Below are 25,603 nucleotides of genomic sequence, written 5' to 3' on the forward strand. Positions count from 1 at the left end.
CTCTCTCTCTTTCTTTTTTGAGACAGGGTTTCTCTGTGTAGCTTTGGAACCTGCCTCAGAACTTGCTCTGGAGATCAGGCTGGCCTTGAACTCATAGAAGTCCACCTGCCTCTGCCTCCCGAGTGCTAGGATTAAAGGCATGGGATTGAATGTTGCTCTGGCTCCTGGGGTTCCTAGAAGCATATGTCTGTGTCTATCTCCCCATATCCAAAGTGCCTGACTATAGGTACCTAAGTCTGGGAAGAGTCCCCATGGGGTTTTAGGCCGTATAAACTGCACAAAAGACCTCCAACACCAGGGTGGAGACCTGTACCAGCTCCTGCCCCAGCACCCACAAGATGCCTAGAAGAGGTAGCTTGGGGTACAGTGACATGGCGGAGGAGGGATGAGAGGAAGCCTGTGCTTATTGAGACTTCTAGCTTTGAATATTAATGACTCTGCCACTTACTTGCTCTCATACAGTGACTGAACTCCTCTGAGCCTCTTTTTTCCTGCGGTCGTGGTGCATACCTTTGATCCCAGCGCTCCGGAGGCAGAGGCAGGCAGATTTTCGAGGCCAGCCTGGGCTACAGAGTGAGTTCCAGGCCAGGCTCCAAAGCTACACAGAGAAACCCTGTCTCGAAAAACCGAAAAGAAAAAAAAAAAAGACCCAATTTAAAAACAAAAATGTTTATTAAGTAAACATGGATACATGGTACATTGGATATTGCAAAACAATGACGAGGAGGATATGCAGATGAATGGAATTCAGAATATGCTGTATTGGCACAGAAACACAGAAGAGGTTGTTTGCTGAAGATACCAGACACCCATCTGAATGAGCTTAAAGGAAGAAAGGGAATCCTGCCCCCAAAAACCTCCCAGGACTCAAGGGCAAGCATGCAGGAGTGTCCTCTGGCCCTGGAGGCTGCGTATTCTATCTCTCCAGGCTCCAGTGCAGTGCTTCTCAACCTGTGGGTCCAGAGCACTTTGGCAAACTTCTTTCTCCAAAAATATTTACATTACATTATGATGCATAAACGTAGCAAAATTACAGTTATAAAGTAGCAACGAAAATAACTTTATGGTTGAGGGTCACCACAGCATGAGGTTCGTACTCAGGGGCTGCGGCATTAGGAAGGCTGAGACCCAGTGCTCGTGGTTTCTCTCTGGCCTCTGCTTTGCCTAACACATCTGCTTTCTTTGGAAACCCATCCGTCTACCCAGGTGGCTGCCCAATCCACTCACTTTACACAGACACGGTCACAGCTCCCGAGTTTCAATGACTTCAGTAAGTGGCTTGCAAAGCCCCCAACAGCACCCCGAATCCAGATGTCCAACTCCACCCCTTCTTTTCCTATCATAGGAATGCGGGGAGGATCAGGGATGAGTAAACAAGAGTCAGCTGAGCACGCGCTTGCTCCTAACAGGCCGGCGAGGTAGGTTGTACCTCCCAGCTAATAACACTGAGAGGTAGAAAACTGAATTCCCACTTCCTAGACAGCACCTAGCACAGGTGAGACTTGAACCTGAGTTTGTAAGAGGCCAAAGTTCAAGTGTGCCACTTTAGTTACCTAGTTACTGTCAGCTCGGGACAGCCCATAGCCATCACCCCAAACCCAGTCAGGTTACCGGCCGATGCTTGTCTGGCAGACAGGAATCAACTGGTCCAACGTCAAGGGGACACTAGCTGGAAGAAAGAACATTTTCTTTTTTAAGGTGCACAAGGCTCGGGAAACCAAGGAAAGTTCCCCAGAGTTCTGAGTCTGAGGTTTCTAGCCACTGCTCAGAGGGCAGGATTGGACCTCGATTGAATGTAATAGCTTGTGTATCTTGAATATAAGATACCCTGCATCTCCATGGGGTCATGTTTGTCTTGCTTTGTTGTATTGATTTTGTACATTTATTTATGGGGGGGAGAGGCGGGACATGTGTGTGCCACAACATGCGTGAAGAGGTCAAAGGACAACTTGCAGGAGTCTGTTCTCTTTCCACCACGTGGGTTCTGGGATCGAACTCTGATCATCCGTGTTAGCAGCAACTGCCTTTACCTGATCTCGATGGCTCAGGACTGTGTTCTGTATGCTTATTCTCACTAACAGTGTTGCTTTGGGAGACTGTGGAACCTTTAGGAGGTAGGAACTGGCTATAGAAGTAGGTGGCTGGGGGCTGGCTTCTGACAGTTGTACTCCATCCCCTGTTTAAAGTGCAGTCTTGTGCCGGGCGGTGGTGGCGCACGCCTTTAATCCCAGCACTCGGGAGGCAGAGCCAGGTGGATCTCTGTGAGTTCAAGGCCAGCCTGGTCTCCAAAAAGAGTTCCAGGAAAGGCACAAAGCTACACAGAGAAACCCTGTCTTGAAAAAAAAAAAAAAAAAGTGCAGTCTTGTTTCCGGGCTCACTGGCACATGAACACCTCAGCCTCCTCCTGTTCCTGCCTCCATAGTCCGAGCTGCCCCACCATGCCTTCGTTACCATGATGGACAGAAGTCTTCAGAAACTGTGAGCCAAATAAATCTCTCCTTCTTTGAATTGTTTCTGACAGGGAGGCTGGGCACAGTGAGTGAAATGTGATTAACACACTGGTCAAAAAATCACCAGCAGGTATCCAGAGGTCACCAAAAGAAGTTGCTGCCTGCCGGAAGTTGAAACTGTGGTGTCCTGAGGGAACCATCTCTTCCAGTCTCTCAGGTCTGAGCAGAAACTTAGCTGCCTCAGGAAATAAGCTCTCATCCTAGCTTCCAGTCAGCTTTTGTATTATCTCCTCTGGTTACATTTAAAACAAGTTACTGGGTCAGTCAGAGGCTTCCACCAAACCACTTCCTCTAAGAACTGTCACAAAGACCTTGTATCTGTGGGTGGAGAAGGGAGGGTACCATCCTAAACCCAACGGTTCCCTGCAAACATCTTCCATAGGACGGGTGAAGAGTCCTATCTCCACAACCCCTTCCTCTGCCTGTAGCCCCCAGAAGTCACTGCCCAATCTTAAGGCTGCAGCCCCAGTTAGATGAACTAGGTGCCTCAGAGTCTACCCCCAAGGTTTGGCCCTAGCTGGAGTGTGACCATCAGCCACAGTTGCTAGTATTAACCCAGAGATGGATGAAAAGAAACATTCAAGTTCGGTGTTTTCCAACAAGCGGCCAGTCCCGCCACCCCGTCTCAGTGAGAAAGTAACTCCCACACTTTACAGTCCACCAGGGTCCCAGGAGGGGTTGGCCACAAACACAAACCTCTCCCAGCTCAGTCTGTGAGGTCCACAGAAGAGGAGACTCTGGGTCTGACAGAGATTACTTTTTCAGTAACGTGATAGGAGTCTGATCAGCCGGCACCATCACCTCAGTTCCGGTGTCAGTAGTGGCCCTGGAGCACTTCCGGCTACCGCGCATGCTGTAAAACTTTTCGCTGAGATGCTTCCGGAACTTCTTGGTAAGAAAGCAATAGATGACGGGGTCTAAGACACAGTTGGTGCTGAGGAGGCAGAGGGTGATCTGATGGGCATCATTAATAGCCTGGTGGAAGCTGGTCTGATAGCCCAACTCGGCTAGGGTCCAGGGCAGCTGGACCATGTGATGGGGCACAAAGCAGATGATAAATACCGCCAAGACCGTGCAGACCATCCACAGCGCCCGGCGCTTCACTTCGGCTTTGCGCTGTTGCCGCACTGGCTGCGTGAGCAGCGTGTGGATGATGACCAGGTTGCAGTAGAAGATAAGAAGGAAGACGAGGAAGAAACAGAATGCGATGAAGACGTGAACAACAAGGATCGGCACACTGTGCGGCTCATAATGCTCAAAGCAACGGGTGACATTGCCTGAGCCATCCTTTTTGCGTACTATGTTGGTGGAGTCTGTGGCCAGGAAGTAGGACGCAGTAGCCACGATGGATATCCAGATGACCAGGGACAAAGAGATGCCACGCTTGCGGGTAGTGGCCTGAGCAGTCTTGATGGGATAGGCCACTGCCTGGTAGCGGTTATAAGTGATGACACCCAGGAAGGCCACACTACAATAGGTATTGATGAAGAAGAGGCAGCCAGCCAGGTTGCACAGGAATTTGGGTAGGATCCAGTTGCCCTCGTTGTAATAGTAGACAATCCACAGTGGGAGGGTGATCAAGAAGAGCAGGTCCGCGATGGTGAGGTTCACCATGAAGATCTTTATCTCATTCAGTTTCTTGGAAGGGTACAGGCGGGCAAAGACCCATAGCACATAGCTATTGGCAACCACCCCCAGTATAAAGATGATGCTGTAAACAGTCGGAAAGAGGGTGTATCGAAACTCAGAATCCACGCGAGAGGATTCATTTTGCTCCATTGCTCTGGGCTGGAAGGGTCACCTGATCCTAGGGTGCTGTATGTGCCTAGAAGAACACGCAAAGATTCTGGTTAATAAAGAACCAGTGAGGGACTCCCTTACCACGTCAATTCCAAGGCTCCTTGCTACAGTTTGAATGTTGGAGTCCTCTCTAGAATTCATGTTGAAATTTAATCCCTGGGATTAAGAGCGAGGCAGAGCCGGGCGGTGGTGGCGCACGCCTTTAATCCCAGCACTCGGGAGGCAGAGGCAGGTGGATCTCTGTGAGTTCGAGGCCAGCCTGGTCTACCAAGTGAGTTCCAGGAAAGGCGCAAAGCTACACAGAGAAACCCTGTCTTGAAAAAAAAGAAAAAAAAAAAAAAAAAAAAGAGCGAGGCAGAGCCTGCATAGATAAGGTTAGCAGCCTGGGAGATGATTCAGTGGATACAGGCACCTGACGCCAAATCTGGTGGCCTGATTGGATGCCCGGGACCTACGTGGAAGAAGCAGAGAACTGAGTTGTACTAGTCACCTGACCTCTCTGTGTGTGCCTCTGCGTGTGTGGTGTATGTATGTGCTGTAACTCCAGTTCCAGGGGATCGGATGCCCTCTTTGGACCTGTGCCAGGCACACACGTGGTGCACAGACATGCAGACAAGCACTCACATGCATAAAATAAATAAAATAAAAAAGATTTTTAAAAAGTTCATATTGCAAAAACTTTTAGGACAGGCATTGTGGTACACACCTGTAATGGAAGTCACTTGGCAGGGAGAGGCAGGAAGATTACTGTGGTTTTAAAGTCATTCTGGTCTATGAAAGGAGTTCTAGGACACCTTAAGCTATATAATGAGAATCTGTCTCAAAATTTTTTTTAGCCATTCAACAAATGCAGGCCTATAGCACAGTGGTCCCTTGCTTGGCCTGCATGTGACCAAGGGTTGGACCTCCAGCCTACCCTCCTACTCCATTCAAAACCCAACAAATCAAAACTATAAACATCCTTCAAAATGACTGGCCAGTGCCTATTCAAAGTGTGAATGTCACAAAAGACAAGGAAAGACTGAGGAACTGTCAGAGATTATAGGAGACTAAACATTCATATAGCCAGGCATGGTAACTCACATATGTCATCCCAGCACTTGGGAGGCTGAGGCAAGAGGATTAAGTGAATATCAGGCCAGCCTGGGCTACATAGTGAGTTTAGCGAGTTGAAGACTAGCCTGGGCTACAGCATGAATCTCTCTCTCTCTCTCTCTCTCTCTCTCTCTCTCTCTCTCTCTCTCTCACACACACACACACACACACACACACACACACACACACACACACACACACACACACGCAGAGAGAGAGACAGAGAGAGAGAAACTAAATGCAACGTAGAATCCTGGATTGTATCTTGGAACAGAGTAAATGTTTACTAGAGGAAACAAGTCTGATAAATTTCAAATAACACCCATAATTTAGTTACTAATGTTGCCTCAACATGAACTTCCTGGGGCTGGGAGTGGAGCTCTGTGAGGGAACGCTTGCTCTGATATGTTAGAACTCAGTTCCACCTCTAGAACTGGGGCAAAAAAAATCGGTTCTCTGTTTTGACAACTGTATTCGAGGTCTGTTATATTAGGGAAGGCTTGGGGAAAGCATGGACTTTATTCATACTATTTTACAACTTCACTAAAGAAAAGTCCTGAAGTTAGCGAGGTGGCTGTAAGTGGCACAGTATGTAATTCTAGCATTTGGGAGGCTGAGGCAGGAGGATCAGGAGTTTGAGGTCATCCTCAGCTACACAGTGAATTTGAGGTCAGCCTGGGCTGCATTAGATCCTGTCTCAACACTGCTCCCTCCAAAAAGTATCCTGAAGTTATTTCAAAACAAAAATCTAGGTACCTTAAAGACGAAAGCTAAAGCCAAGCACAGTGGCACACGCCTTAACTCTTAGCACTGGGGAGGCAGATCTCTGAAATGAAGGCCAGCCAGGGCTACACAGCGAGATTCTGCCTCCAAAAAGAAAAAAATTAAAACTATTCATCATCCCACTCCTCAAATTCTACTCAGTAGTTTCCCCCAGTATCCACTCTCCTTGGAGACCTTGCCTCTCCCTTTATCTAATAAAACAGGAGTACAGAGTGGATATGACTTAGCCAAGGTCACACCTCTATTACAAGATGGAGTTGGGGGTACCGCTTCTGCAGATGACTTGAATTCGGTTCCCAACACCCATGCTGGGTGACCCACAAGTGCCTGTAACTCAGTCCAAGGGTAATGCACTCATATGCAGATAAACATATACACATACACTAAATATTTATAGAAAAAACGTGTGGTCAGGATCTCAAATCCATTTGTTTTCCCATCCATCCATCCATCAACAAATATCTCTGAGCACAGACTCACATCAGGCATACTGAAGAGCACAGCCAAGTAGCCTTGCCTTCAAGGAGCTTATGGTCTCCTGAGGGAGAACAGCTAAAGGAATTAGACAGACTGGCTGCCACACAACGAACAAAAGGAGCGCTTCTAGGGAGAACAAAAAGGGATCTGGGGAAACAGGTGGCACTTTGTGAGAGCCTGGAGGATGAAGGAGGGTGATACAAACATTCCAAGCAGAGGATGTGCACGGTGCCAGGACTGAAGGAAGCCACCACATGTCCCTTGCCTTGACTTCCAGTTCTCCAGAGGCCACTCTGCTTGCACCCTGGGCCACCTTCCCACCAGTCTCCAGCTAGAGTGACTTCTCTGGAAGGACTTCAGACCTATCTAGACCTCACAGTTCCAAAATACTCAACCTGCTGCCTTGAACTCTCTCTCTCTCCCTCTCTCTCTCTCTCTCTCTCTCTCTCTCTGTCTCTCCATCCTCCTTCTGAATGCTGGTGGAACCCACGGCCTAGGCAAGGGTTCTACCATGAAGCTACATATTCTGGTTAGTCCCTCCTCCCCCAACTTGACACAATCTAGAGTCATCTGAGAGGAGATCTTTCATTCAGAAATTACCTAGATCAGATTGGCCTGTGGAGTATGTCCATGGGAGATTGTCTCAATTGTTCATTGATGTAGAAAGGCCCAGCACACTGTGAGCGATACCATCCCCTAGGCAGACGATCCTGAACCCTATAAAAAGCCAGCAAGTCGCATCCTCTGTGGTTCCTGCTGTCCTTCTTTGGCTGTGAAGTGAGTTCCTTGGTTGGAGGTAACACTGTGTGGTACAGCTAACTGCTCTCTGCCTTCAGTTCCCTGCCGTGACTTTCTCCAATGACAGACTAAGTAAGCCAAGCAAATCCACTCTTCTTCCACATTGTTTTTGGTCAGAATTTTTGTTTGGTTGGTTGGTTTGGTTTGGTTTTTTTCCAGACAGGGTTTCTCTGTGTAGCCCTGACTCTCCTGGAACTCACTCTGTAGACCAGGCTGATCTCAGACTCAGAGATCCTCCTGCCTCTACCTTCCCAGTGCTGGGATAAAAGGTGTGCGCCACCACAGCCTGGCTTGGTGGGAATGTTTACCAAAGCATCAGAAAGGAAACAAGAACAACCCCATCCCCCATTCCTTTCACTTGGCCAGTTTCAACTCACAATTCAGACCTCATGTGAATTTCAGTTCTTCATGGAGGCTGAGCCACCTGTGAGAACGAAAAGCTGTCTCTTCAACATTTATTCCCAGGAACAAAAACTACCGCATAGGAATGGGTGAGAAACTTTGTTAATGACATCATCCCTTCAGGGGCCTTCCAAAGGGAAAACACTTGAAAGAGACTAAATACATTTAAAGAAACTATAGGATGTCATTGAAATTTTGTTGAGAACATTTTTTGTCCTTGCTCCATTTAGCGTGATAGTAATTTATATGTCATATATGTGGGTCTCAGAATTCCTGATAAATCACAACAATTTCTCTAACATTTTAAAAAAAATCATCCTGAGTCACACTATAAATTATTCTGCTAATGTGAGAATATTTTTGTTGATTTTGTTTTGTTTTGTTTTTCAAGTCAGGTTTTGTTTTTCAAAGTCAAGTTTTCTTTGTGTAGCCTTAGCTATCCATGGAACAGGGGCCTTGAACTCATAGAGATCTACCTGCCTCTGACTCCTGGGATTAAAGGCATGTGCCACCATGCCCAAGCTGGCCTTGAACAGGGTCAAGTGAGTCTCTTGCCTCAGTTTCCAGAACAGATGGGACTGCAGACACAAGTCATCCTATCTGGCAGAGGACATATTTTATGCTGCTTCCCCAGAAACAAATTTGCCAGCTTCTGCTCTCCAGGGGTGTTTCCCATTCCTAAAAGCAGTCACACCATAGCAATTCACTAAGGGTGGACTGTGGGAACAAGGAGTCAAGGATGAGATCATGTAGCCAGGATTTTTATATTAACACTAAAACATCGCTTTTCTTTTTGTTGTTCTTATTGCTATTGTTTTGAGAGATGTCTCACACCATAGCTCTTGCTAGGCTCAAATTCACTAAATAGCCCAAGCTGGCTGGGCAATGGTGGCACATGCCTTTAACCCCAGCACTCAGGAGGCAAAGGCAGGTGGATCTCTGTAAGTCTGAGGCCAGCCTGGTCTATAGAGTGAGTTTCAGGACAACTAAAGCTACACTGAGAAACCCTGTCTTGAAAAAAAAAAATAGTCAGACTGGCCTTGAACTCATGACATTCTGTGGAATATTCCTTTATACTGTGTGAATATATATCACTGTGATTGGCTTAATAAAGAAGCTGACTGGCCAATAGCTGGACAGGTAGAGGTTAAGCTGAACTGACAGACAAAAAGAGATCTTGAAAAAAAGGAGGAGGAGTCTCAGGAGTCTTGAGGAGATGCAGAGGAAGCTGGAGATGAATTTGCCATAGTGAAAAAAGGTACCAAGCCACATGGCAGAGCAAATATAAGAAATATGGGTTAATTTAAAATGTAAGAATTAGCTAGTAACAAGCCTGAGCTATTGGTGAAGCATTTATAATTAATAATAAGTCTCTGTGTGGTTATTTGGAACTGGCTGGTGGGACAGATAAGTCTGCCTACAACACTCTTCATGCCTCAGCCTCTCAGGTGATGAGACTACATGTGTGAGTCATCACACCCAGCTACCATTTTCCTTTTTCACTATATCCCATCTGCACTGACAGTGCAAAAGCAATGGTGAGCAGCTGTCAGTCTCCTAAGCACAGATTCAGTGAAATCAAATTAAAAGGGAAACACTGACTTCTTCACAACCAAGGACTTGAAGAGTAAAAACAGATAAACAAATATTCAGCCTGTTTTTGTGGTGCATACCTTTAACCCCAGCATTCAGGGGGGCAGAGGCAGGAGGACCTCTGTGAGTTCAAGGCCAGCCTGATCTACAGAGCCAACTCTAGGACAACCAGGGCTACACAGAGAAACCCTGTCTCAGAGGGGGAAAAAAAGGCTGAGGCAAGAGGATCAAAAGTTCAAGGCCAGTCTCAGTTACATAAGGAGTTTGAAACCAATCTAGGCTACTTGGGCTCTGCTTCAAACAAACATACACACAAAAACCATAATACTAAAAAAAAAATGCATGCAAATATAAATAGAATTCTTAAATGTCTTTGATAAATCAAGAAAGTTATCTTTTAAAATGTTTTTTACATTTATTTATTAAAAGTATGTGTGCCTGTGCACACAAGTGCCATGGTGCCCATGAGGAGGTCAGAAAACAACTTTTGTAAGTTGGTTTTTTCCTTCTACCACATAGGACCCAAGAATCATACTCAGGTCATCTGGCTTGTGAACAGGCACTCTTACACCTACCAAGCCGTCTGGTCAACCTGGAAGTTATCATTTTTACTAAATCTTAAGCATTAAGCATACATCTTGTTAATACTTTTATGTGAAATGGATAACATCTACAAAAGTCTTCTGCAGCAAACAGAACTATAATATGGCCTTCCAGAGAAAAACATCTATGCAATAATTTGATCTGTGAGCTGAGCTTGCCTCTGAATCACTCTGGCAGAGGAAAGAAATATATAACTATATATCTGACAATCCAGGCATGATGGTTCATGCCTTTATGCTCTGAGATATCCTGTATGCTGTAAATGTATGTTGCTATGATTGATTGATAAATAAAATGCTGATTGGCCAGTAGCCAGGCAGGAAGTATAGGATAGGCAGGACAAGGAGGAGGAGAATTCTGGGAGGTGGAAGGCTGAGGCAGAGAGATACTGCCAACCACCACTCATGGGGAGCAGGATGTAAAGTGCCAGTAAGCCACAAGCCACGTGGCAAGGTATAAATTTATAGAAATGGGTTAATTTAAGATATAAGAACAGCTAGCAAGAAGCCTGAGTCATTAGGCCATACAGTTTATAAATAATATAAGTCTCTGTATGTTTGCTTGGGTCTGAGGGCCATGGGAGCTGGGCAGGAACAGGATAACTTCAGCTACAAATGGTACCCAACAGGTTGGCAAGAGTTTCCACCTAAAATCTGAGAAAGAAGATTCTAAAACGGAGCTAAAACAGCTTCCTAGTTGTCTCTTTCAAGTCAGTCGCAGCCTGTATGCTTGAGCTACTATATGGCGGGTTTGTGGTGTGAGCACTTGACCTGTAGTATGGCAGTAATGAGGTGTCTCCAAGCCACACATTATGCTGCTGCTGTGTGGTGGATTTAGCCTTTGCTGATACATTAAAGAAAAAAAAAAAAGAGAGGTTTCTGGGATACACGCTGTTTGGATAGAAGCATAGATCCACTATGGCTCCCAGTGCTGGTGATGAATTATCTCCACAATGTTGAAAAGCTAAATTGGGCGGAGCTAACAGCCAAGACTTCTGCTTCAGTACTAACTGCTGCAGTTTAAAGCAATAGTTACACAATAAGGCAGATTCAGATGGAACAAGACTTTAAATGGTTTACATTATGTGTAAAAATGTATGTAGGATTGGAAGAGAGAAGAATGAATATAGACAGTAATATAAACAAATAGTTTTAAAAAAATAAAGTTTTTAAAAAGACAGTAAAGGTAGTTTAAAAAATAAGCCATGTAATGATGGATATCACACAGAGAATCTGGATTGTGTTGTCTTTGGGATTTTTAGCTGCAGAGAGACATTTGATTTTAAAGGCAGATGTGTTAAACCATATGTATATTTTAAAGGTACCTTGACTTCAAAATTTGGATCTAAAGATATGTTGCTTTGGAAAGGAGGCTCTGTTTTTGTTTCCACAGAAAGCAGGAGGCTATGGATTTGTTCCAGTTTAAGATACATCAGGTTTAACCAGCCAAGACCCCCTGAAACTTCTCTGAAGACACCATGGCCCAGATGATCCAACATCCAGAACGGTTTCAAGGCAACTGGCTCAGACAATACACCCTCATGGACTACTCCATAATCCTAAAATTTTCCTTGTGTCCCCATAAGATACAGCACCCCCCTCCAGCAGGAAGTAGTAAGAGAAGCTGTGCCCAAATTCCCAAATATACCAAGCTGGCTTTGGAGATGGAATTGGCTCACTCCTTCTCTAAACCCAAGCATATTGCTAAAAGAAAAGGTTGAGAGATTCTTGTGTCCCATATCAGAAGAGCCCTCTGCTGTGGGACAGAGAAAAACCAATATTTTTATTTAAAGCAGGGTGATTATAAAAGCAATCTCTTTCTAAAGATGAAAAGGGGATAGTGTAGGTGTGGTAGGATGAAAGGGTAGATTAATGAACCTCCTTTTAAAGAGCAATTTGTTTAAAATGTTTTACATTGCTATAGATTTTAGTTTATTGATACAAGTGTAAACTTAATTTTGTTATACTGTATATATATATATATATATATATATATATATATATATTTCTACTCTTGTTTGAGGTATTATGTTTACTTAACTCATTTAGATTGTAATGGATAATTAAAAATACAGATTAATAATTAGTCTTCTATGATAGTCAAATTTATAGTCATGTTAAGTTTTCTAGGAATACATAGATATAATTCAATTAGGCAGGTAATCTTCAAACACTTCAAAGACCTACAGAATATGGCATTTAAAATGTTTTAAAAATTTAGACTTTCTGGACAGTGAGACATGTCTGCACCTGGCAGCACCAATTTACTTCAGAGAGGAGGATGGGCATCGAAGACACTCCATATGGAGTTTATCTTCTTCTTGGCAAAAATAGCCATTTTGGCAGGAAACTGTTCTTGCCTGGACTGCTTGATCAAGTGGACATGCAGGACCCAGAGGAAGGTGACCACTGAACTTTGCTTGGCAAAATGGTCCTTCAGGTTCCTGCTTCGCAGTGGAAACTGCCAGACATTCTACAGGACCCAGAGAGAAGTGACTGCCTGTGGGATGAAGACAGATGTCCCAACTTTACAGAGGAACTTTGGATGACTGTCCAGGCTGCCAGCTGTCTCTGTCTACTCTCGCAAGACTCCCGAAAGTTGCTTGTGTCCTTCTCCTGTTTCTCGGGTAACATTATATGCTTCTGAGACCTTTGATGTAGCTGGAGACTAGATAGTTATAATTTCCTTAGTTATGATAAAAGATAAGTTAGATATAAAACCTTAGACTCACAAATATAAGATACATAGGATATCTTCTTTAATTCTGCCAAATACAAATAGACTAGATATTATAGACTAGATATTGTAACTGTAATTCTTGCTTGATAATTGTTTTGTTATATGTAATTTTGCTATGTTAAAGTTAAAATCTTCCTTTTAAAAAAAAACAGAAAAGAGGAAGTGCTGTGGGATGTCCTGTATGCTGTAAATGTATGTTGCTATGATTGATTGATAAATAAAATGCTGATTGGCCAGCAGCCAGGCAGGAAGGATAGTGTAGGCAGGACAAGGAGGAGGAGAATTCTGGGAGGTGGAAGGTTGAGGCAGGGAGATGCTGCCAGCCGCTGCCATGAAGAGCACGATGTAAAGTACCGGTAAGCCATGAGCCACGTGGCAAGGTATAGATTAAGGTACCACAAAGCAAGTTCAATGCCAGACTGGGCTACATGTGACCCTTTCTCAAAGAGAAAAATTAAGAAACCACTATCTATGATTTTTGACACATTGTTGAAGATGAGCTAGTTGGAGTAGTGGCGCATACCTAAACTGCTCCAAGTTCAAGGCCAGTCAGGACTACACAGTGGGACCCTGACCAAAACAAAAACAAAGGAGCTGTTAAGAGTGGCTAAGAGTGCTTGCTGCTGAAGCATGAGAATGTAAGTTTGGATTCTAGCACCCATGAAAAGACTTGGTATGGTCCTTCTGTGCAAGCCTGTAATACCAACAGTGAGAGTTGGAGACAGGGGGATTGCTGGGCTTGCTGGTTGCCAGAAGAGCTGAAAACAACAGGAAAAAAAGTGTCTCCAGGTTTTGCAAGAAAGGGTAGAAGACTCCAATATTCAGCTCTGAATACACACAGGTGAGTACACCTGCACACATGTGCACAATACTATTTACACACACACACACACACACACACACACACACACACACACACACATACACACAGGAGCATGCTCGAAGTATAAAAAACAAGCCAAGGTCACCCATGCTCCTATAAATAAATAAATCCTCACCCTTGCATGTTCCTGTGAGCAACCCTAATGAAAGTCACTGGCTTATCAAAGAAACAAAACAAACAGAAAACAGACGCATATTTTCGGGGAGACTAATTGGAATGGAGAGCAGATTAATGGGAGGAAGACGGTAATGGGGTGAATATGGTCAAAATGCATTATAAACATGCACAAAATGCTGTAATAAACCCCATTATTCAGTATAATTAATGCATACTAATCTTTTTTTTTTTTTCTGAGACAAAGTTTCTCTGTGTAGCCTTGGCTGTCCTAGAACTCACTCTGTAGACCAGGCTGGTCTCAAATTCATAGAGATCTGCCAGCCTCTGCCTCTGCCTCTAGAGTGCTGGGATTAAAGGTGTACACTACCACATACATGACTTAATAAAAAATATTTTTTTTTTTTTTTGGTTTTTCGAGACAGGGTTTCTCTGTGTAGCTTTGCGCCTTTCCTGGAACTCACTTGGTAGCCCAGAACTCACAGAGATCCGCCTGGCTCTGCCTCCCGAGTGCTGGGATTAAAGGCGTGCGCCACCACCGCCCGGCAATAAAAAATATTTTTAAAGTCAAAGAAAAATAATCTTTCAGTTATCTGAAAGATCCCTCTGAGCTCAGGGGTAGAGAGAGCAGCTACCCTGTGTGTCCAAGGCCCTGAGTTCCATGGCTAGCACAAGAAAGGGGAAAAAACCTCCTTTTACCAGCACACATCTGTGTACCAACTGTTTCCTTCTAGCAAAGCCGCTTGTCACCACACTGTGAATGTGGAAGTGGTTATGAAACCCCAGCCATCTCTTATTTAATCCAACATTAAAGAGCTTTGTAAACAATGCCACTCTTTCCCCCTAAACTGTCTGTTTCAGGAAATCCAGTTTTCTGTAAAAATGCATTATTTATGTTAAGATATAATAGTTTGGGTTTGGTTTGGTTTTTTGAGTTGTTTTAGAAAGTCATAGCTGTAATTTTTCCCCCAGTACTGGAGCTCAAACCTGGGGTTTTATACATGCTAGGCAAGATCTCTAATGATAAGCAGTGTCCCAGCCCGTGTACTAAACAATGGTAGGTATAACCTATTGCTCTGCAATCAATAAAGACATACCAGAGACCAGAAAATGTGCATAGCCCTGGTTCATGGTCTCAGCCCCTCTCCTTTAGGGTCAAGGTGGCCCCTTGTCTGAGCCTTTCCTCTGTCCTGCTGGACCCCCTGACTGTGTGGCTCCTGAGGAAAACACTTTTGGTCTAGCTCTATGTGGAAAGGGCAGGGAACGGGGACACTCCACAGCTGGGCAGCTCTTGGCATTTTGCATCTGTGGGGAAGTCTTTCCCTGCCCATCACCCACACAGGAAGTACCTTCATTCTTTGGGGTCCGGGCTCCAGTTAGTGGAACAATGGTGACTGTCTCCAGAAAAGTCTCCAGTCAGAGGGCTAGCTCAGGACCTTGTGAGCCCTGCCCTGTGTACAGACCTAAATAATACTTCAGTGCGATTGTTTGTCCGTAGTTGGGGTGAAATCCAGGACCTTGCGAGTGCTAACCAAGCACTCTACCTCTGAGCTGTACCCCAAGTTCTCTTTAGCTCTCTTGGTCCCACTAAGTTGTCCAGGCAGGCATTGAACTTGGGATTCTGACTTGCTGGGACCACAGGCCTACAATACCATGCCCCACTCACCATATGCTTTAGATATTGATTTCGTGTTTGTTTTTTCTTTTTTAAGATTTATTTATTTATTATGTACACAGAAGAGGGAGCCAGATCTCATTACAGATGGTTGTGAGTCACCATGTGGGTGCTGGGAATTGAACTCAGGACCTCTGGAAGAACAGTCGGTGCTCTTAACCTCTGAGCCATTTCTCCAGCCCTTGGTTTTGTTTTAAGACAGGGTTTCTCTATGTAGCTCTGGCTGCCCTAGAACTACTCGCTCTGTAGACCAAGCTGGCCTTGAACTCAGAGATCCTCCTGCCTCTGCCTCCCGAGACTGGGGTTAATAAAGATGTGTGCCACCATGTCTACTTCAGATATTGATTTCTATGATGTTTCCTCACTGAGAGCAGAGACGGAACCATTTTCATTTCTTTACTCAAAGTGTCTGCAGCCAGGAAACGAATAAAGGAACCACTAAGCCACTGACAACAATTTCAAGGTAAATGTCAAAGAAAAAAGTGTCTGGTTTTCTGGGGAGGCAACTGGTGGTAAAATGAAGTGGGAAGGAGGGGGTTTCTCCAGCCACAAAGACACTACTTTGCGTCTGGTTCATCATTGCTTTTTTCTTTCTTTCTTTCTTTTTCTGTTTTGGTTTTTCAAGACAGGGTTTCTCTGTGTAGCTTTAGTGACTGTCCTGGAACTCACTCTGTAGCCCAGGCTGGCCTCAAACTCACAGAGATCCGACTGCCTCTGCCTCCCGCCTGCTGGGATTAAAGGCGTGCGCCACCACTGCCTGGCAGTTCATCATTTCTTTACTTGCTAAATGGCTTTAGAAAAGTGATGTGACTCTCAGAGCCTCTGTCCCTTCACATGAAAAAAATCTCACAGTGGGAACTCGGGCTCAGTCGGTGGTGTGCTGCGGATTTGATATGGGAAACCTTAGATTTGATCTCCAGCACCACATCAACGTAGGCATGGTGATGCATACCTGTAATCCCCACACTTGGGAGGTAGAGGAGAATCAGAGAAGCTCAGGGTCATCCTTAGGTACATAGTGAGTTAGAGACCATCCTGGGCTAGGAAACCTGTCTTTAAAAAAAAAAAAAAAAAACTCACTGGGAATGGTGCACACGCCTTTAATCCCAGCACTAGAGAGGCAGAGGCAGGTGGTTCTCTGTGAGTTTGAGGCTAGCCCGTTCTACATAGTGAGTTCTAGGACAGCCAGGGCTATTTAGAGAAAGACCCTGCTTCAAAACAACAAACAATAAATAAATCTCATGCTTCTAACAAGTCTCACAGATGATAGTACAAACTGACTAAAACCAGGCCTGAGCCCAGTTGGTCAGGCCATCCTTCCTCTCCCAGATGCCTCATCTGTTTGGAGCCAGAGGAACAAACTGCAGGGATCCAGAGACCCAGGGACTCTGGTCCACATGCCAGCTCTTCCCAGCTCCAAGCAGTCTCTAGTTCCTGCCAGCACAGCTTTCAATGGTTCAGGGAGACATCTCAACCCTTAGTCTGTAGACGGGGCTCCTGGCAGTACCCAGTCTGCTGCCTCTGGCAGTATGGTAAATAAACCTTTCAGTTAAATTTTTTTTTAATTTAATTTGAAAATACAAGCTGAGAGAGAGCACAGATACTTAGAAGGAGAAGGAGGCTTGACCCACTCAGTTTAACCTTGGCACAGTTCCCTGAAGGGTCAAAGCTGAGCAACTGCCCAGGCCCAGTGCTTAGATGGGGGTAGGGTAAATCATAAATGTTCTTGAAAACAGAAGAATCTTTCCATTTGTATCTTTACCCCGTACCCACTGGAAACACTGGCAGCCCTCAGGGAACCTGAGAAAAGGGTTCCCTACCAGGACAGTGAGAGGGGAGGCACCGCCAGGAACTGGCCAGAAGAAAGAATGTGCCAGTTAATGCCCCAGCATAGACACTGGGCTGTAAAACTGAGTTCACTGTCAGGCCAGCTTGTTGTTTTGTGAAGTCAGTTGAGGGCAAGAGCAGAAATGTCTAAATATTTATAAAGTGTAAATCAGACATGCTCAACTTCACTCACAAATCTTGCAGCTCCTTGCAAACCCTCAGGCATGAAGGTGCATTCACCAACAGGGCGTGGACTAGAGGTTGCATAGAGAGGAAAACCACAGACCTTCTATACAGGCACCACCACTTGGAATCAATTACCCCTTGCTTGGTTGAAAGTTGTTGGAGCAGACCCTGAGCCTGCCCACCTCAACCCAGGACACCAGACACCCTTCACTAGGGATATCTGAGGCATTAGTTTTTAGTTGGGATCATATATCTTATGCAAATCAGCTTTGTAAAATAGGTTTATACTCATTATACTAATTTTTTTTTCTAGATGAGATGCTTATTATTCCAGGAGAGAATATGGGATTAGGAAAGAAAATAGATCAGTCTATTTTCACAAAGCTGGGAAGTGACAGGCTGGGACTCTCCTAAGCCACGATGTGGCCCCTGCTGGGAGCCAATTGCTCTTTGACTAACTCCTCACACACTCACAGATCTACCCTAAGGCCTGGGAAGTATTCAAATACCCATTAAGAATCAGGCAGGACAGAGAAAAGCCTCCATTTACAAATGGCACCCAACATGGGCCACGAACCCATGACCTTGAGATTAAGAGTCTCATGCTCTACTGAGTGAGCTAGCTGAGGCTTTTCTGTCCTGTCCTGTCCCGCAGCCATTTGTAAATTATCATTCAGAGGCTTAATATTAATTATAAATGCTTGGCCTATTGCTCAGGCTTATTACTAACTAGCACTTACAACTTAAATTAACCCATTTCTATTAATCCATATTTTGCCACGTGGTTGTGGCATTACTGGTCTGTTAGCATCTTGCTCCTTGGGTGGCTAGATGACAACCTGACTCCATCCTTCTTCTCCCTGTATCTCTGATTGGATTTCCCACCTGGCTCTTATCCTGCCTTGCCATAAGCCAAAGCAGCTTTATTTATTAACCAATGAAAACAATACAAATTCACAGTGTACAGAAAAACATCCCACAGCATTTCCCCTTTTCTATCTAATCAAAAAAGAAGGTTTTAGGCCGGGCGGTGGTGGCGCACGCCTTTAATCCCAGCACTCGGGAGGCAGAGGCAGGCGGATCTCTGTGAGTTCGAGGCCAGCCTGGGCTACCAAGTGAGTTCCAGGAAAGGCGCAAAGCTACACAGAGAAACCCTGTCTCGAAAAACCAAAAAAAAAAAAAAAAAAAAAAAGAAGGTTTTAACTTTAACATAGTAAAATTACATATAAGAAAACAGTTATCAAGCAAGAATTATAGTTACAATATTTAGTCTATTTATATTTGGCAAAATTAAAGAAAATACTCTGTCATCTATCCTATCTCTGTGAGTCTAAAGTTTCATATCTAATTTATCTTTTATCATAACTAAGAAAAACTATAATTATAACTAACTAGTCTTCAACTCCATCAAAGACCGCAGAAGGATATAATATTATCTGAGTAAACAGGAAGTACATTGTAAGCAACTTCCAAAATTCTAGAAATGACAGAGACATCTGGCTGTCTGAACAGTCACCCAAAGTTCCTCTGCAACACTGGGGCATCCATCTTCAGCCTGTAGGCCTAGAGTATCTGGCAGACTTTTCTGTGAAGCAGGAATCCTGAAGGATCATCCCACCTTGTTTTGGCAAAGCTCAGCAGTCACTTTCCTGTGGGTCCTGCATGGCCAGATTATACAACATACAGTCAAGCAGTCAAGGCAAAAGTAGTTTCTTGCCCAAATGGCTAATCTTGCCATAATGAAAGCAAACTCCTATGTAGTTTTGTTGATGCCCATCATCTTTTTATGAAGTAAATTGGTGCTGCCAGGAGCAGATGTGTCTCATTGTCATGAACAGTCCAAATTATTAAGACATTTTAAATGCCATATTCTGTAGATCTTTGAAGTGTTTGAAGATTACCTATCTATCTGAATTATATCTATATATACCTAGAAAACCTAACTAACATGACTATAAGTTTGACTATTATAGATAACTATTAAACTGTATTTCTTAACTATACATCACATTTTTAAATGAGTTACATAAACATAATATCTTAAACACAAGTAGAAATATACATACAATACAACAAAATTGACTTGAAATTTGTATCAATAAACCAAAATGCATACTAATGTAAAAAATGTAAGATTAACAGTTGTTTTGGGGATTAAGGTAGATTCAATAATCTACCCTTTTAACTGATCATTTCTATATCATATATTTCTATATCATATCCCCCTTTCTTCTTTTAGAAAGAGATTGACTATGACCAATAACAATTTGTTGCCAACCCCCTAAACAAAGACAAACATCCATAATCTATTTTTGGGAATGTGGGATTAGTTTTCTAGGCTACTTCCTGCTAATTGGAGGTGCTGGTAATCTTTGGGGGACCCTGAGAAAATTTAGGATTATAGTCAAGTCCTGACTGGAGTAGTCTGTGAGGCTGGATCATCTCAGCTAGTAGCCTTGAAGCTGTTCTTGATGTTGGATCATATGGGCCATTTTTGTTGGTGTCTGGTCCCCTTGTTCTGAAAATATACAAATTTTTAAAGGTAACATACATATCTGTATTAATACAAATATAAACTGTGCATTGTACACAAGCCAGTTAAAGATTTTTTTTTTTTTTTTTGGTTTTTTCGAGACAGGGTTTCTCTGTGTAGCTTTGCGCCTTTCCTGGAACTCGCTTTGGAGACCAGGCTGGCCTCGAACTCACAGAGATCCGCCTCGCTCTGCCTCCCGAGTGCTGGGATTAAAGGCGTGCGCCACCACCACCCGGCAAGATTTTTTTTTAATATCTGAGCAGGTAAAATATATGTCATGTATCTTGCAGTTACTTTAGGTTTATTTATCCATGTCTGTAGTCAGGATTTCAGGGGGTCTTCCTCAGTCAAATCTGACAAAGATCTTTCTTAAGGACAGAGTCCCAGGGCTAGGGCTAGAATTAGCCAATTCTCCTGTTTGCTGGGGACCCTACCTTGTTTCAGGTATGACTGTGCATGTGTATATGAAAGTGTGGGAACTGGGGGGCTGGAGAGATGGTTCAGAGGTTAAGAGCACTGGCTGCTCTTCCAGAGGTCCTGAATTCAATTCCCAGCACCCACATGGTGGCTCACAACCATCTGTAAAGAGATCTGGTGCCCTCTTCTGACCTGCAGGCATACATGCAGGCAGAACATTGTATACATAATAAATAAATAAATCTTTTTTTTTTTAAGTGTGTGTGTGTGTGTGTGTATGTGTGTGTGTGTGTGTGTGTGTGTGTGTGTGTGTGTGTGTGTGTGTGAGAGAGAGAGAGAGAGAGAGAGAGAGAGAGAGAGAGAGAGAGAGAGAGAGAGGTCAGCTGCTCTGGGTGTTGTTCCTCAGGTTCAGTCTGACTTGTCTTTTGAGACAGGGTCTCTCACTGACTAGGCTAGGCCAACTCACCAGCGAGCCTCAAAATCAGTTGTGGCTCTCTCCAGCACTGGGATTATAAGCATGTGCCCCATGACTGGCTTTTCTACATGAAGACCATGCACCAGGTTCTCATGCATGCAAGATAAACCTTTGGCTCAGCTGAGCTCTCACCCCCAACTTCCCTTTTGCTTTTCTTTCCTCTTTTTTTTTTTTCCTGTTTGTTTGTTTATGTATTCACCGTGATAGGGTCTCCCTCTATATCTCAGGCTGGCCTCAAACTCACAGCAATCCTCCTGCCTCAGCCTCCAAAGTGGTGAGATTTCAGATGTGGCCTACCATGCCTGGCTAAATTTCTTTTCTTCATATGCCACATGATGTGAATTAAAACGTGTCTATGAGGCGGGCGGTGGTGGCGCACACCTATAACCCCAGCACTTTGAATGGAGGCAGGAAGATCAAGAGTTCAAGTCCCAGCCTGATCTACATAGCAAGTCGGAGGCCAGCCTAGATTGCACAAGACCTTGTCTCAAAGTAAATAAATAAATAAATAAATAAATAAAGTATAAACACAAATAAACTAAATCAAAATCTTCCTATAGGGTGTTGTTACCAAACTGACAGACTCTTTTCCTCCACACAATACCATTCACAAATTACTAGATTGTTCTAGGAGCAGAAAGGAATTTGTATGCAATGGTCAGTGGGGAAGGGACATTCACACTCTAAAGGGACTGTCTCTCCCAGCAGACTTGGAGCCTGAGTGTTCACTGGATGGGTGGGCATCTGCAGCCTTCAAAACCTTCCAGGAAGGAGATTTCCAGGAACCCTGGAATCCCTTCTTCTCTGTTTTGGACATGGCCCCGCTCTGTCATGGCAACTGGTAGGGATTTCTTTTTTTTTCTTTTTTTTTTTTTTTTGGTTTTTCGAGACAGGGTGGGATTTCTTTATCATCACAAAGATCCCAAGGTTGTCTGGAGTGCCAACATGGCGTCCAGACTAACTGTCTGGAGCCCCCTGCTTCCGTGTCTGAGGGCCTGTGGTAATCTCATGGTCAACAGCTGGGAGCATGTGGTCGGCAGGCTTTGGCCTTTTTGCAAGCAAGCCATGTCAGATTGGCCGGGAAAGACGCTGTCAGTATTTTCAAGGTTCAGACTGGGGATGGCAGTTTTAATGGCCAAGGTGCTGCTCCCCTCACTGTCCCCGTGGGGCTCTCCCTAGTAACAAGCAGTAACAGGGCCCCCCACCAGTCAAGAAGCCTCCACAGTGGCCAGAGGGAAAGTCGTTGCAGTCAAGGAAGCAGGACTCTGGGCTCAGTGGTGCTACCCACTACCACCCTGAGAGAATCGCTCCCCCATTTGGAGTCTCGGGATTTTTTATCTGTAAACTGGGGTGTCCTGCCAGCCTCAAAGCAGGATTGTAAAGGGGGAATGAGGTCACAGGAGGTGGAAGGCGAGATGTTTGGAAGACAGTTAACACACTTGGTAAATGGAAACGGGCTTTATGAGCTGGAAAGGGCTTCGCACAAATTACTGACATATTTCCTAGATCAGCCAGCTGAAGTCTTCTCCAAAACTGATGAAAGATCCCACCATAGAGCTGAACACCCACCCACAAATACACACACTAGCTCAGTGGTCTCAGCCTTCCTAATGCTGTGACCCTGTAATACAGTCCCTCCTGATGTGGTAACTGGCCCCCCAACCATAAAATTATTTTCATTGCTACTTCATAACTGCAAATTTTCTACTGTTATGAATTGAAATGTAAATACCTGTGTTTTCCGATGGTCTTAGGTGACCCCTGTGAAAGGGTCATTCAACCCTCCAAAGGGGGTCATTAGAGGCTTCTCCCACCCTCGTCATTCAAAAAAGTGGTTGCTCAGAGCAGCTGTGCTGGGGACCTAACACCTGCTTTTAGGAGCTGGTTCAGCTCCTGTCTGCAGAGCCCACCCAGCAGGGCTCCCAGACTCTAGCGTAGCTTTCCTCCCATCCTGGGCCCAAGCTCTATCCACCGAGGGGCCCCATATAGAAAAGGATGGGGTTAATGGCCTTCAACAAGACCTTGTCTGCAGGCCAGGAGAGGGGAGGTCTTTAATTCCCATAAAAAGATAAAAATATGGGGAGGAACTGGGAGGAGTAGAGGGAGGGGAAATTGTCAAAGATAAATAAAAATTAATTAAAAAAAATAAAATAAAACAGATGCCATGCCAGGGGTTCGTCACATCTCAATAATCAGGAGGGGAAACTCATCCATGAGCCACATTTGGTCATCACTGCCGGGGACTGTGAATCCTTTTCCCAAGCCATGCCTGATCAGATGGAGTGACCCAAGGTGACTGATGTAAGGGCACAGCTGGCCTGTGGCTCACTGTCCATCCCAAACAAGCACAGTTTTGATGGTACTATTTTTTCATCTACTTAGTACATGTGATTTTGGGAGGGGAGGTGTTGGGAGTCTCATGTAGCCCAGGCTGGCCTTCAACTTGCTATGTAGCTAAGGCTAGCCTTGAACTCCTGATCCTACTGCCTCTGCCTCCGGAGTGCTGGTATCAGAGATGTGCTCACCATACCCAGCTCAGTGCTTTCCCTGAGCACAGGTTATGCCAAACCCTAAGGGTGAGAAGACACATGAACAAACACATCGCTCCTCTTGAGGCATTCGCGGTACTATCTCTGGTATCAGCACTGGCGGTGACACCGTGTTCATACTGCCCTATGGTCGGTAAAGCACGTCCACCTGCCTTCTTTGTCCACCTCTTTACAAACCTACAAGGTCAGAATTTTAAATCACTAAGGAGAAAAGTGAAGCCACTCAATTGCCCAAAAAAAAGCCCCAGTGTATAAGCAAAACTTAAGCCCCAGAAAGGCCAGGCCAGTCACCTCCTTTCTCTGCCTGGGTACCCAGAGGAAGGGATTCCCTCTTCTCTGGCAGACACTCCTCCAACACCCCCAGCATACTCTTTGGGACTTGGCTATCTAGAGCAGAGCTCCGGGTCCTTTATCCCTCATTAGTGAACAAGACCCACCCAGCAGCTCTGGTCTGTCAACCTCACCCCGACACTTCCTGCCCGTGAGGGATGGCCAGTACCACACTGGGCTCTGTCCCCAACACCTGAGACTTAACATGGCCACTGTTTGCGGGTCTAGTCCTTTGTACCAGTGACCCAGTTCTCTTCCTCATCCTCTGGGGAAATGTAGCAGTGAGTGAGGTCCCCAAGTACTCAACCTTGTCCCAGACCCTTTTGCTCACCCTCCCCTGGAAAGACCGCCGGGAGGATGGCACAGAGAGGGTGAACAACTTCGCCCAGGTCACACAGGGAGTTAAACAAATGACATTCTGCTCAGGGAGCTCTAAGTAGCTGCACCCCATCCCTGCCATTACCTCCCGGTGAATAAGGACACACTGGCTCCAGCTTAGTCTCAGAAAAGACAAGGTCCCAAGAAATTCTTCCTACGTCAGACCTGATGACAGGCCAGACATGCCAACAGCTCAGAAGGCTGCAAAAGGGTTGAAAGCCAAAGCTTGGGACTGGAGAGATGGCTCAGGGGTTAGAGCACTGACTGCCCTTGGAGAAGACCCAGGTTCTGTTACCAGCACCTGCACGGTGGCTCACAACCAACTCTAACTCCAGTTCTGATCCCCTTCTTCTGAACTCCAAGGCACCAGGCACACACATGGTGAGCACACACACGTGCAGGCTAAATGCTCATACACATAAAATAAATCTTTAAAAAGGGAAAAGAAAATCCAAGACTTGCCTGCCCGTGCTACACAGTGAGTCCAAGGCCAGCCTCAGCCGTTTGCAAGACCATGATGTAGAAAGTAGACGTTGATGAGATAACTCGGTGTAAAGGCACCTGCTGCTAAGCCTGAAGACTAAAGTCAATCTCCAGGACATAGATGGGGGAAGAAGAGAACTGACTGCCACAAGCTGTCCTCTGACCGACACACACTGTGCACTGTGACACACACACAAACACAATAAGCAAATAAACAGTAATAAAAATAAAAGAGGGCTAACAACAGAGCTCAGTGGTAGAGCACTGCCCAAGCATGTAAGGTCCTGGGTCTGACCTGTTGCACAGCAGAAAAGCTCTTTTTAAACATGAAGCTTGGCCTGAGAAAGATGCCAGAATGGGTCTTTAAAAATCCAGCCACCCGCCCGCTTCAGTATGGCCTGTGACTTTGGCCTCCTGAGGACATCTGTGTAGGGTTCTCCCTGGCCTAGCCAGGACTGGGACCTTCCTTACCTGTACTATTCACCCGTAGACTCCGCGTGTCCCTCCGGGTCTGAGCCCCAGCGCTAGCCTCTGTTGTAGCCTGGCAATTGCAGAAGTGAGGAAACAGAGAGCCTGTCGCTGCCAAGTCACCCCCGGGAGGAAACAGAGTGACCCGGGGCCCCTCCAACGGATGCCACAGGAACCTCCAAGCTGAGCCAGCCAGACCAGAGTACTGAAGAGACTTCCTGCAGAGCGAGCAAGGGGCAGAGTGGGTGTACGCAGTAGCCACTGGGCCAGAGTGTGGGGAGGGGAGGGAGGGAGGGAAGGGGAGAGGGGGGGAGGGAGAGAGAGAGAGAGAGAGAGAGAGAGAGAGGTGACAAAAATAACCAGTTAGCACAAGGAGGAGGGTGAGAGTGAGTCCGGAGGGAACGGAGAGGGCAGGAGGGAGAGATATAGGGAGGAAGAATAACTGATGTCAACAGAAATGCATGAGAGGAATGAGATGGGACAGA

At 45.2% G+C, this 25,603-nt stretch overlaps 1 protein-coding gene across 2 annotated transcripts; it reads right to left on the reverse strand.

Moving 5' to 3' along the window:
• Positions 1-653: 653 nt before the first annotated feature.
• On the reverse strand, positions 654-25,345 carry Ptafr (platelet activating factor receptor). Of its 2 annotated transcripts, none has more exons than XM_052717839.1 (2): positions 25,122-25,345; positions 654-4,335 (listed from the first exon to the last, which is right to left on the reverse strand). In XM_052717839.1, exon 2 carries the CDS (start codon positions 4,287-4,289, stop codon positions 3,264-3,266), a length of 1,026 nt encoding a protein of 341 aa, XP_052573799.1. In that variant the 5' UTR covers positions 4,290-4,335; positions 25,122-25,345; the 3' UTR covers positions 654-3,263. The 2 variants fall into 2 exon arrangements, with proteins under 2 accessions (XP_052573799.1, XP_052573800.1); XM_052717840.1 differs by lacking the exon at positions 25,122-25,345 and adding an exon at positions 16,425-16,516.
• Positions 25,346-25,603: the final 258 nt, after the last annotated feature.

This window comes from Peromyscus californicus, unplaced genomic scaffold (assembly GCF_007827085.1).
Source record: "Peromyscus californicus insignis strain IS unplaced genomic scaffold, ASM782708v3 Scaffold_5__1_contigs__length_169319896, whole genome shotgun sequence".
In the NCBI taxonomy this organism is placed as follows: domain Eukaryota; kingdom Metazoa; phylum Chordata; class Mammalia; order Rodentia; family Cricetidae; genus Peromyscus; species Peromyscus californicus.